Consider the following 12,531-nt stretch of genomic DNA (forward strand, 5'->3'; position numbering starts at 1 on the left):
GCTAGTATCTCTGGGTTCCCATTTGACTAGATTGATACTGAAATCACTTTAGACACAAGAGAGAAGATGGTTTGTTTTTCTAAGCAGTCGAAAGGACTGGCAGAGCAAGACGCTCCCAGGGTCCATACTGCAGTGGTTCTCAGCCCTCCTAGGGCTGCGACCCTTTAATACAGTTCCTCATGTTGTGGTGAAATGATGGCAAAAATAAACTCACTTCTGTCACTACTTCACGGCGGTGACTTTGCTACCGTTGTGAACTGTCATGTAAATATCTGTGCTTTCTGATGGTCTTAGATGACCCCTGTGAAAGGGTTGAGAGCCACTGCCATCTTGTGAAAGCCTTCTATCCACATTGGCCCTCAGCCGTCGTCATACATCATTGAATGGGAGAGAAACAGCTCCTGAGGCGCTACACTGCCTGGGAAGTGGACGGAAGCTGCTGTCCAGCAACGGCCTGGAGCTCCGCACAGCCTCCAGGTAGGAAAAGGGAAAGCTCAGCCATCCTGTAGATCCACTAAGCGAAGGAAAGGCAAACGCTAAGCAAACCGCCCCATTCCTCCTCAGCCCGCGTGGCAGCGGTAATCAACTGGGAGCCTCTTCCCACTGTGGCAGGGGCTCTCCCAGGCTGAGGACCTTTGATAACGGATGTCTGGAACACAGCTAAGCAGAACCCCCAGAACCTGCTGGATGGGGCCCAAAGGCTCCCCAGGGGCTGCCCCGGGAGGCTGGCAGACGCTGCATCTTTTCGCAGAGAACTTACCTCCTTTTTCAGATTTTCTGTTTGTTCTGCAACACCTTCGAGCTGGATTTCGGCCCGAATCTTCTTAGCATTTTCTTTTATTAAATACTTCTAGGAGAAAACAAAACAAGGACGATTATATTGTTCACTGGATCACATCTGAAGTGTTCCGTTCTTTGGACAGTCACGGGCTGATCGAACTTTGGTTTCTAGGAAGACATTCTAATTTCTTTTAATAATTGCTTAAAAGCAAAAGGGGTCACGTCCAGTCATTATCAACCTTCAATTACAGTGACACCATGCTGCCCCCTTCTGGCACTGAGCACAGACATAAACTCAAACTCTGGTCTTTGAAACAGAGTCTGAAACAGGTGGCATTTTGTAGACCAAAAAAGGCTTTATTTGAGTATCAGTTATAAATATTAGCTATAATTGTCAATCCACAAAAAGATACTTACTAGACTAAGAGCAAAACATATCCAATAAGAAAAAGCCTCTAAAATTATTCATAATTAAGTGCTTAATTCATTCCAACATTCTAATGTCCTTGCTTGTTTGAACACTTACACCTTCCACAAGGCTATGAAGTAATTACATCACTATTTGCAAAGGGTGTACGTACTTTGTCTGGTTTCATGCCCTTGGTAAAAATAGAAACAATTCAGTTCGCAGTCCTGCCCACCAGAGAGTATTGACTATGAACACAACATGTTGTTCAGGGGTGGCTGGGTGGACTACATTAGAACCAACCATTCAAGGCTAGTTAAAACCTGAAGCACCTATTTACTTCATTTGATAAATTCAAAATGGCTACATCCCTGGGACCTGACTGGAGGAGCACATTGTTGATTGCGTATATGATGGTTGGAACAGAAATTGAAATTCTTCTTTTCTAGTAAATTATCTTAGTGAATGAAGAATCTTCCATCTCTTAAAAGCAAATTTTTCTATTTGATATAAAATCACATAAAACTGTTTCCTGGAGTCCATCAGCTCCTTCCCATACTAGTGTTTAAGTGTGAGTGTGTGAGCTTGTGTATGTGTGTGTGCGTGTGTTAATGTCAGGATGAATGGGGGAGGGAGTGAGCAAGCACATACTAAGAAGAGCTTGCATCTATAAAATAGCACCTAGTAATGACCATCCTTCTTCTTACTGTATGACATAGTGAGTAGACTGTTTTAAACTGTAATATGGAGGTAAAAAGTATAATTTAGCAATACTTTTTTTTCCCCAATTAGACAGCATTACAGAGGAGGGTGCTGTGGATGAGTTAACTCCTTAACTTTCCTTTTGGTCAGATCTTTTGATAAAACATAAATCAAGGATTGACCCTTTGAGATGTTAACAGTCTCCCAAGGAGAAAGACTTGTGTGTGTGTGTGTGTGTGTGTGTGTGTGTCCTGGAACTCCAATTAAAAATAACAACATGTAGCAGGAGTAGCTTATCTTTAGCATAATCCAGCACCAAAGAAGATACGGTCCAGGTTTATTTCTAGTATTTGTATTTGGAAAGCTTTTTTAAATCCCCAAAGATCTGCCAAAGAAGAAAGAAAGGCTGTACCTAATTCCAGAGGGCAGGACAAAATCTGTGGGCAGAATGTCCAACAGGGTCTCTGTGAAGAAACTCCATCAGGGCTTCCCAGAGACCCCAGTGAGATGTGGGATGAGGTCATCGTCACTAGCTACCCTTGGGGGACTGAAAGGTTGAGGGGGATAAATAACCAGCCCCCATGCTCCTCTCTCAGTGACAGATGGCTCTATCTCCCTAGTACCTACCTGCAAATATTTAGTTGTATTTTCCAGATTTGACAAAATTCCATATGGAGCAGGGAAAACACCAGTGAGATTCAGAGACTGAACAGCATTGCCAACAGTATCCAGGTCGTTCAGCAAGGTGCCCACACATTCATCATCACAGGCTTGAAGAGGAAACGGGAGAAAACAAAAGCTAATGCAAAGGGGCTTTGATCACCGAGCCACACAGGCCACGCTGACACGCGCGCACACACGGCCCCATGGACCGCATGCATTCCACTCTCACTCCAGCCTTTGGGGAGCTTCAAGACTAAGCTCTGCAAGGTCATGCCCTCAGGGAAAGGAACGGCGGAGCCTGACTGTGGCCTAGGCATCCCACAGTCCTTCCGACCACCTCATAGCACCCTCATAGAGTCCTCATAGCACCCTCGTTCATCTTAACTGGGACTGGTTACAAGAATTCCCAGCGGCCCCGCCAAAGCTCTGTCTCCACTGTCTGAGTGTCCCAGCTCTTTCTCCTCATGCACAGAGGGTAGTGGAGAATACAGTGGGCATGCATTCACTCATCACAAATACAGAAGCATAAGTAAGAGTACCATGGGACAGTCATTCCCTCTAACCTCCCCATGGCCCACTGGGAAGACATCCCAGAGTGGCTGTCTTTTGCGCTTGGTAGGGACACCCATCAGAACAGAACACTGAAGAGACCTGGACAGTATAAACGACAACCCCACAGGGAGCTCCCTCTGCCATGCTGACTGATCCTGGGTTTCCGTAAAGGAACTAGTGATGAAGCTAAATAATGCAGGCAAAATTATTAGCTGTGTGTAATCCACGTGCCGGTAATCCCAGTCAGTACTTGGGAGAGGTGAAGCAGAACTATGGTGTTTGAAGCCAGCCTGGGCTGTATCACAAGGCCCTACCACAATCCAAGTTGTCTTGGCTTATTCATGCACAACCAAAGGTTCAATTCACTAGGTTCAGCAGCAATATACGGTCAGGAAATGCTATGCAGTGGGTATAAAGTATAGTGAGATTTGTGATACGCCACTGACCCTGTGGGTGCCGGAGCCGGGGCCCTCCTCATCGAGGAAACCCAGCTTTAGACACACACAGGAGAATCACCTACAAACACACTCGCTCTCCGTCAGGATGTGTCTCGGCAGGCAGTCCTCACAGCGGAGCCCCGAGGCTCCTGGCTTGCAAACGCACTGCCCAGTCGCGCGGTCACAGTCACTGTGGACAGAGCCTTGGGGGTTACAGTCACACTTCTGGCAGCTGCCACCTGCTGCTCGGGGGTTGCCATGATAGCCAGCAGAGCACCTGCAGAAGAGAGGAGAGCAGGCCCACTCAGAGCGCTCTGTACCAACCAGAAGTGCACACCCCAGCTCTGCCCAGAGGCAATCGCCCTTTGTGCCAAGGAAGGAGCACAGACGGACCTTAGGAGACCTTGCTATGGCGTAGCTGTGTGTTTCCCCTGTCTGTGCAAACACACAGATTGGTAGTCACTCCTGGGTCGCTGTCCTGACCATATCCCATATGATATAAAAGGAGCTGGTGTCCCTATCTGCTTTCCTTGTGACGGTTCAGCTACCCACCTCTCACAGTACTGTCCTTCATAGCCAGGGATACAGGCATCACACCGGAAATCACTGTCACCTTCCAAAACACAGGTGGGGCTGAAACTGAATGAAAGGTTGTTTTGTTTCAGGAAATTTCAGATATTAGCGTCAGATCGTTCTTAAATTACTTAATCACCATTCCTTCTCTAAGTGTTAAGTGATTATACTGCACAATTAGATGGGCTAGAGCTAAAATCTGTTGAACAAAAGAAAAGGGGCCTCCCATGGGCAACGCTATGGACACACATCTCTTGTGTGCAGTGTTTGAAGAGGCACTTGCTGCAAGGTGAGGGCTAAGTAGAGCCTTCTCCTGGATTAGAACTAGCTACCCAGGAGAGCTTTACAATCAAAGGGAGTTTGGAGTTACCGTTTTTTGTTTGTTTGTTTTGTTTTTGTTTTTGTTAGGCAATGACAGGGTTGATAAAGCCTGGAAAACAGGAAGGCCGAAGGGTTGCTGATCAGTTCAATTCCACAGACTCTGACATGTGGAGAGAGGACGAGCCACAGAGAAGCTGCTTTCTGGTGAATGGCTGAGAACCATTTATGGACCAGCAGAAGGAAACTGATATGGCTCAACTTAGACCACTCCCTCTGCCTCTGTTAGATAAACTGCCATGCGCCACCTAGAGGCAGAAGGGGGTAACTGCAAATTACTGAAACCTCACCCATACCTAGCAGGAAATCAGGGGAGGTTCGGACCTCTAACATCTCTCTCTTAAATAATGAGGCAGATCTGAAGGAAAAACAAATATGTAAAAAATAAACCAAGTTCATTCTCATGCCTCGTAGATCATTACTTAGGGTTTGGGCAATGATTTTTTTTTTTTTTGATAGAACAAAGTAAATTATCCAAGCAGTGTGTAAATATGCAAAGTGGATGATACTGTACTTGATCTTAGCCAAAAGGCGGAAAAGCGAGGCCAAGTGGATGAAGAAGCATCCATGCACACGCTTCTCTGAGTGCACAGTCACTGGCCACAAATATGAATTCTACGTATAAAAATTGTTTTTTCAAAACGGTGCCACGTTACTTATTCAATAACGTAGGTGTTGCCATAGCTACCAAATAAGTTACTAACTGACAGATATGCGTCAATCATCTTTTCTCAGTGTTTGCGTGTTTCACTCAAGGCATATGTATACACAACCCCATTCCCTTACCTTAAATGTGAACTGGATTAAATAGCTGAAAACATTGCTGGGAGCTACAAGTAGTCTTTAAAAACTCCCAAGACACTATTTCCATTCTAACACTCAAGACCAACGTGGCGCTTTCCTGCTTCCCTTTTGTAAAGATCCTGTGCAAAGACCCCTGAGAATGCGAGAGTTCCTGTAACAGGTGCTTATCTCCCCGGAGGGGCAGTAGTCACTGAGAGCCCTGGGGAGAGAGGCTAGGAACGGAAGCAGCGTCCGCTGTGGTGAATGGAGCTGCTGTGTCCTGCTGCCTGGCGTAGGCTTACCTGAAAGGAGGGAGATGTGGGCAGGTGCAGGGGGTGCAGTCTCCGGCCAGCCCAATCACCTTGCCGTAGTAGCCGGGGGCACACCGTTCGCAGTGGTCTCCAGCTGTGTGCTCACTGCAGTTCTGCAGCCCAGCGTTTCCAAGCGAGAGACAAGCAATGGGGACAGTTAGACATGGTTCTCACAAGGTGGCAGCTGCATAACCCATAATGTTTCCTATCAGCCAGATGTTCTGTAACTCTCAGGGTAGATGGGGCACGTTCCCTCATGTTTCCCAGAACTCTGGGAGCTTTCCCAGACCTGTGGGCTTCAGTCACCATGAGACTACGTCATGTCATGCAGCCTAGAAACTGTCAATACATTATACAGGAGAAAAAACAGACACGGGACCCCTAAGCAGTCAGGACTCAGATCCTCCAAATGCAGATGTATATAGGAGAGCCATCGGTGTGTCCATGAACCATCAGGGCTTGATGTGGTTTACGTGAGAAAAGTCTCCTGCCTTTGGGCACTTGGTACCCAGCTGAGGGTGCTGTGTGAGGGGAGGTTATAGAGCAGGGAGCCTGGCTGGGGAAAGCAAGCCCCTGGGAGGTGGGGTAGGCTTGAGAGTTTATAGCCAAGCCCTGCTTCCAGCTCACTCTCTGCTTCCTGTGTACAGCTGACACGTGATCTCTCGGCTTCCTGCTCTAGCCACCTGCTACCATGACTTCTTGGCCATACAGACTCCTGCTCTAGAACCAGAACTCAAAATAAACTCTCCCCTTTGTTTCGTCAGAAAAGTAATGAATGCAGGGCTCAGTGTCACACACAGGTAGAGAGAGCGCTGAGGTGGCAGAGGAGAGGAAACCATGGAGGGAGGAAACTCGCGATCATAGAGGGTCACCGATAGGGTCTGGCAGCAAGCAAATAAACATCAATTAAATTTTTGTGTCATTAGTTGAACTATTAGTTGTTCTATTAAAAAAAAAAAAGAGTCTACAGATGCATGTTTAAGCTCAAAGCGCAAGCAACGCTCGCCACCAGTTCCATTTAAAATCTGTGGGGTCTGGTCCCTCACTATTTGCTCTGTCCCTGTGCACAGAGCGCTGCCTCTGATGCAGCTGAGTTAGAGGGACAGCAAAGCCAGGCATCCCTGAGCACACTGTCATCCTTGCTCTCCCTTTTGCCCTTGGCAGCAAGAAATGACAGAGCAAGAAATCGTTACCAAATGAATATTTTAAAAAACAAAAACAAAAACAAAAAACACTATGTTTATAGAGTCTCTTCAACTAGAAAACTTTTGAGCATTTTCGTTTTAAATTTTTATCCATATTTTAACTGATGAAGATAGGTTTTTATTAGCATCCAATCTACTTGGCCACTTAAATGGGTCTCCCTTCAGGAGTCTTTGCAATCTCATCAGAAATAAGATGTAATAAATGTTTGTTTCACCAACACAGCATGGTGCAGACAAGGTCCCAGTGCTAGATGGGGAGATAGGATGGAAACAGATCTTCCTCTTGTGATGGTCAAGTTGAAGCACTTCCCCTAACAGACAGTGGATTCTGGTTTCCTGGTGGCTATCGTTCTGAGAATGAGCTACTGCAGAGAATGGCAGAGAGAGGAGGACCTGCTAGCAAAGACTAGAAAGAAGGAGGCATCAATTGCTCAGGATGATGCATCAGCAACAGCCCTGCTTCCCAGTGGTGAGAGGAGGTTTTGATGCCTTCTGGATAGAGATGGCAGCCGCCAGTATGTGGCAAGGACCTTCTGCGGGACCTTCTCCTTTCAAGTCACAGCGATAAGGGTGTAAACTTAGGCTGGGTCCCTCACAGACAAACATACCAGACAGTGGCCAGTTTCGGGGTCACAGACATCACTGTGGTTGTTGCAACTGCAGGGCACACAGGGAGCCAGCAAAGGGCGGGGTCCCCTGCCACTGTTTTCTGGGAGCTTCCCTCTGTGGTACCCAGGAGCACAGTCCTACAGGGATGCAAAAGGGACAAGAAAGTGACACTGGTTAAGACCTGGGCAGAGGGTAGAGATTCTTCTCCAGCAGAGACGTGCAACACCACTTTCAGAAAGAAAGGAGGATCAGATCCACACTAGGAGCTGAGCATGGTGGCTTATAACCCATAATCATAATCACAGCCATGTGGAAACTGAGGCAGAAGGACTCCTGTGAGTTTCCGTCCAGCCTAGGCTACAGAGTGAGTTCCGAGCTAGCCTAGGCCGCAGAGTAAAACACTGTCTCAAAACACTACCTTCAGCAAAAAAAAAAAAAAAAAAAAAAAATCCCCAACTCTCCACAAAACCCATGCCTCCTGCAGTCAAAGCCACAAAGCAGGACAGGTGCTGGAGACTAAAGGGACTGGAGCAGTTGTGCACAGATGGTGAGGATGAAAGACGGTACAGCGGCCTCCGAAGTAAAAAATGACATGAGCCATGGCTAACAAGTCCACTTCTGGTGGACACAAGAATGACAAGAAGGAACCGAAAGAGACATCCACACTCCCATCCTTACAGCCATTTCCAAGGAAGCAACGAAAGGCCCCATAGAAAACGAACAGCTGAGAAAACTGAGCACGTCCTATGTCCTTAAGAAAGAAGGCGTTCTAGCCTGGGTTAAACAGGGAGGAAGCTCCGAAGGCATTGTGCTAAGTAAAAATGGTAGTGACAAAAGCGGAAATGCTGCAGGGTCCCCCTCGTGGGGAACTTGGAATAGTCAGATTCAGAGAGAGGATGAGCGGGTGGAGGTGCTCCAGCGAGGAGTTGCCGAATAAATGTTGTTTCGGTTGGTAAGAGAAAGGAACAGCCTAGCGAACAACTGTATCCCCCAGACCTGTAAACACACTGCTTGCTGATGACTGCTATACTTAAAAGTCGGTGGAGGCAGGAAATCTGAATCTACGTATATTTAAACAAAGTATATTTTAAAAAGGTATTTTTTAAACTCAAAAAGCAATACGAAGAGGGGGTGTAGATTCTCGTGTGCTCCATGCCCTGCGCAGGATTGCTGTGAATGAGTGACTTTCTGCTTGAAGCTGGGACTGTCGTGAAGCGCAGGCTCCCTACCTGACAGGAGAATCCAGCAGTGCCGGGAGGACAGACACACAGCTCTAACAAGGACGCGGCCTCTCCCTCAGCGGGCAGCTCTACTGCCTTCCTGCCAACCTCCATGGAAATATTGGCAATTCTGAGGCACCACGGTGAAAAGAAGAGGGAGAAGAAGCATTAACAATGCGAGAAGCTTCTGGAAACATCGCACAAGGGTCTGACATTTACAGCTGTGTGGAGCCTGAGACCTCTGCAGGTGAGGCAGCTCCTCTCACTATTGCCAAGGAGGCCAGCGTGCAGGAGTGTGTGGCTGCAGACAGAGGCCACATCCAGCATGTCCAAGCCTGAACACCTTTAAGATCTTCTCATGGGCTATAAGATGAGAAAGTGGCAGTATCCTCAGACATGTTTAAAAAAAAAAGGCAGTATAGCTTTCAGAGCTCTCAGTAGTCCTTATAAAAAATGTTTTATTTTATCTAAGATTCCACCATGGGGGACTTATATTAAGCGCTGTTGCCATGCCTGGTGGATAATCTTAGTTAACACACTCCATCCCATAACTATACAGTGATAGTCTTAGTGGAAGACCCCCCTAAAGGTCATGTGTCCATAACAAGGTCCCCATCTGAAGGCTAGCCTTTGAGGAGGATGTTCTGTTCCCAGGCCCCAGCCCGCTTGCTCTCTTCTTCCTGGCTGCTGCAAGGTAAGCAGCTTGAGTCTGATGGAGCCAGCAGAGCACAGACTCAAACCTCCTGAACTGTGACCCTCTTGGGGTTTGGATGAGGAATGTCCCCCACAGGCTTGTGTATCTGAGCACTTGGTTCTGTGTTGGTGGAGCTGGTTGGGGGGGGTGCGGTCTTAAAAAGGTTCAACCTTGAGGAGGCTGGACTTTGAGGGGTGATAGCGTCACCCCACTTCTAGTCCACCTGGCATCCTCTGTGTGGTTAAGATGTGGTATTGAGCTTTCTGCCCTAGCTGTTTGCTGTCATGGACATCAAGCTGTCAGGAACCATAAGCCAAAATAAACTCTTTCTTCTATAAGTCGGTGTGTCTATCACAGCAACAGAAGAACAACTAACACAGAATCAAAATAAATCTTTCCTCCTTTTAGATGGTTTCCCTCAGATGTTTTCACAGCAACAAAATGCTGACTAACAAGCTATCAGATAGGAACAGAGATACATCTATTAATACAGATGGAGGTAATTAGAGTGAGAAGATAAATCTTCCACTTCTGTATCAAACAATGAAAACAGTCAAGCTCTAGAAGAGCTGTGGGGTGTTGCATATCTCAACCTGTAGGGTGTTGGGTATCAGATATCCTGTATATCAGATGTTTACAATTCGTAACAGTAGCAAAATTACCACATGAGGAACTGCATTAAAGGGCCGCAGCATTAGGAAGGCTGAGAAACCCTGCCCTCAAGGCTCCAAGTACCTGCTTTGCTGTAGCCCTTGGCCATACGATGCCTTGATGAGGAGGTAGTCAACACTGCTAAGGACAGACATGAAATCGGAGTGTGTAACATGCTTTTCGGACACAGAATTGAAGTACTTCCAAAACTCCTGTGGGTGAGAAATGTGTCCAGTTAAATCCATAGCTCAAATCCTCATAGACATCCAACCTTAAAAAGAGAACACAGCCTCAGACATCAGCCCTGCGCTGGGTAGGCTAGTGAAGTGACAAAGATCGGCCATCGTCTAACAGGCAGTTGGCCCATACAAGGAGGATCCACTAGATAAAGGCATGAGATACATCCTGGGCACGGCAGAGCAGAAAGCTATACGCTTTCATCGTGTGACTACAAGCAGCATACAATTTAAAGATTAAGAATTTCTTCTGCAATCTTCCATTTAATATATCTGGACTTCAGTTGAATGTGCATATCTAATACCATGGAGAGAAACTCTGTGCATACAGATTTTCTGTACACAGGAATAGTGTGCCTTTCATGAGGTCGTGAAGTATGACCCACTCTTAGGACTCTTGGTGAACCCTCTGGAGGTTGGGTCTCAGGACCTCCTACCTCTGGGCTTTTGCTATCCTGACAGCAGAGTTCACATCCATAAGGAATGTATGTTCACCTCTTTCATTTCCACTTGGTAATCCTGTCTCACTCCATTCTCTGGTGCTGGGGCATCCATATAAATGACATGCTTCCTGGCCTGACCTCCTTTGAGGAGAACCTGAGGCTCATAATTGGACGTGCCGGTGCCGTGGGTAGAGTAGAAGGCCACGCTGTACTGCAGCTTCCCACCATAGGCCAAGAGCTAGAAAATGACAAAGTTCTGTTATTCCTTTGATGCAGCCTTGGTTTAAAGACATTTTAGGGCAAGCTTGATGTTACAGGAAAGGAATTACATATGACAACATATCCAGTCGCAATATGCTGCCTGGAATCCGCTTCCTTTTAACTCTACTCATTAACGGTCTGTGACATTGACTGACGCTATCCTAGTGATTCCACCAAAGAGTATCAGAAGAAACCAGGGAGGCGAGGATGCTAATTACTGTCAAGCTCCTTTGAATTAAAATCATCTGTAGCCATACGACCACTGGAGGAGATTTCTGAAATTTAAAGATGTAATCGAGCCCAGTGGGGTGGATCAGTTATCCTAGCCATCAGGGTGATGAGGAAGGAGGATTGGAAATTTGAGGCTAGCCTGGACTAACACACCAAAACCTACCTCAGGAAAAAAACAAAACAAACAAACAAAAAAAACCCCAAAAAACAGAATAATATAAAGAGCCAAGTGGGTTTCAGGGAACTGCCCTCAAAGCCTGCTATTACCCTTTCCTACATGGCTGCCCACCAAGTGCTGCTTTCTCTAGAAGGGCTCCTAGGTCAGGTTTAGCACTGAGGGACACACTCAGCTGCTACTAGTAACGATGGTATAGTCTTGCTGAGTTGTTGTTTCAGAAAGGAGAAAACAGTAAGGCGAACTGATGAAACCGTAAGAGCTTTAAAAATTAAAACATTTGAAGACCCAAGCCTTTGCAGGGATCTTTACAAGCACAGAATGCCTCCACCTTCGCTCAGAAGAGCGACTGAATAGCCGAGCCCTTCAGTGATGCGCAGAAGCAGGGCTCTCCGGTTTTCTCTCTGGGAACGGGAGTGTGCAAGGCTGGGGTAGGCTCACCTGGTCTCCCTCAAACTGCCGTGGTAGCCGCCAGTAAAACGGCTCGGCCTGGACGTGCCGGCGGACAGCCTCTGCGTCCAGCAGGGTGTCCGGAGCCTGGGAATGCACGCCTTCCACCGTGCCCTGCAGGTTGCTCTGTGAGACCACACGCAGCAGGGGCTGATCGGAGGCCAACGTCACCTAGGATGGAAAGGAGAAAGGCGTGCTTCAGGCTACGAGTCAAGTTCCCGGGACTCCCTGCGCAACAGCACTGCTGTGGAAGCGGGAGCACCCATGGCGGAAACTCCAGCACGCGTGTACAACACCAGGGGTGCCTGCACGTGGATCGGTAACCACAGAGACAGGGGGATGAGAGCCGCTAACCAACTCCAAGTTTAGTCAAAGACCCAGGCTCTAGGGAATAACACAGAGAGTAAGAGAGGAGGAAAAGTCAACGTCCTCCTTCGCTTCCTCATGTCTTTGTCTCTGCTAATGCCCACCTGACTCCCCAAAGGTGTGTGTGTGTGTGTGTGTGTGTGTGTGTGTGTGTGTGTGTGTGTGACTTACCGGAACCCTCACGAAACCCTGAAGCTCCGAGCAGAGCTGGGACAGGCCGGAGCAGAAGCAGGGGCTGCAGCCCAGGGGGTTGTCAGCTCGCAAGGCAAAGGTGCCGGCTCGGCACTCGCCGCACTGCGGCCCCAGCACGTTCTCCTGCAGGTGAAAAGAATAAGTTAATGCCTGAGTGCAAGGAGGCGTGGCTTTGTGTGCACACAGAGACCACATGGTAAATCACACCGACCC

General features: G+C 47.5%; 1 protein-coding gene across 1 annotated transcript in view; it reads right to left on the minus strand.

Moving 5' to 3' along the window:
• Lama1 (laminin subunit alpha 1) overlaps positions 1-12,531 on the minus strand; it is a 117,224-nt gene that overhangs the window by 35,566 nt on the left and 69,127 nt on the right. The window contains exons 24-34 of the mRNA XM_021643485.2: positions 12,298-12,441; positions 11,752-11,931; positions 10,696-10,881; positions 10,049-10,176; positions 8,629-8,749; positions 7,399-7,536; positions 5,577-5,698; positions 4,093-4,179; positions 3,624-3,817; positions 2,516-2,658; positions 761-850 (exon numbers count right to left, since the gene is read on the minus strand). Coding sequence (XP_021499160.1) covers positions 761-850; positions 2,516-2,658; positions 3,624-3,817; positions 4,093-4,179; positions 5,577-5,698; positions 7,399-7,536; positions 8,629-8,749; positions 10,049-10,176; positions 10,696-10,881; positions 11,752-11,931; positions 12,298-12,441 — 1,533 coding nt within the window. The remainder of the gene's footprint in view (positions 1-760; positions 851-2,515; positions 2,659-3,623; positions 3,818-4,092; positions 4,180-5,576; positions 5,699-7,398; positions 7,537-8,628; positions 8,750-10,048; positions 10,177-10,695; positions 10,882-11,751; positions 11,932-12,297; positions 12,442-12,531) is intronic.

Source organism: Meriones unguiculatus, chromosome 15, assembly GCF_030254825.1.
Source record: "Meriones unguiculatus strain TT.TT164.6M chromosome 15, Bangor_MerUng_6.1, whole genome shotgun sequence".
NCBI classification, from domain to species: Eukaryota; Metazoa; Chordata; class Mammalia; order Rodentia; family Muridae; genus Meriones; species Meriones unguiculatus.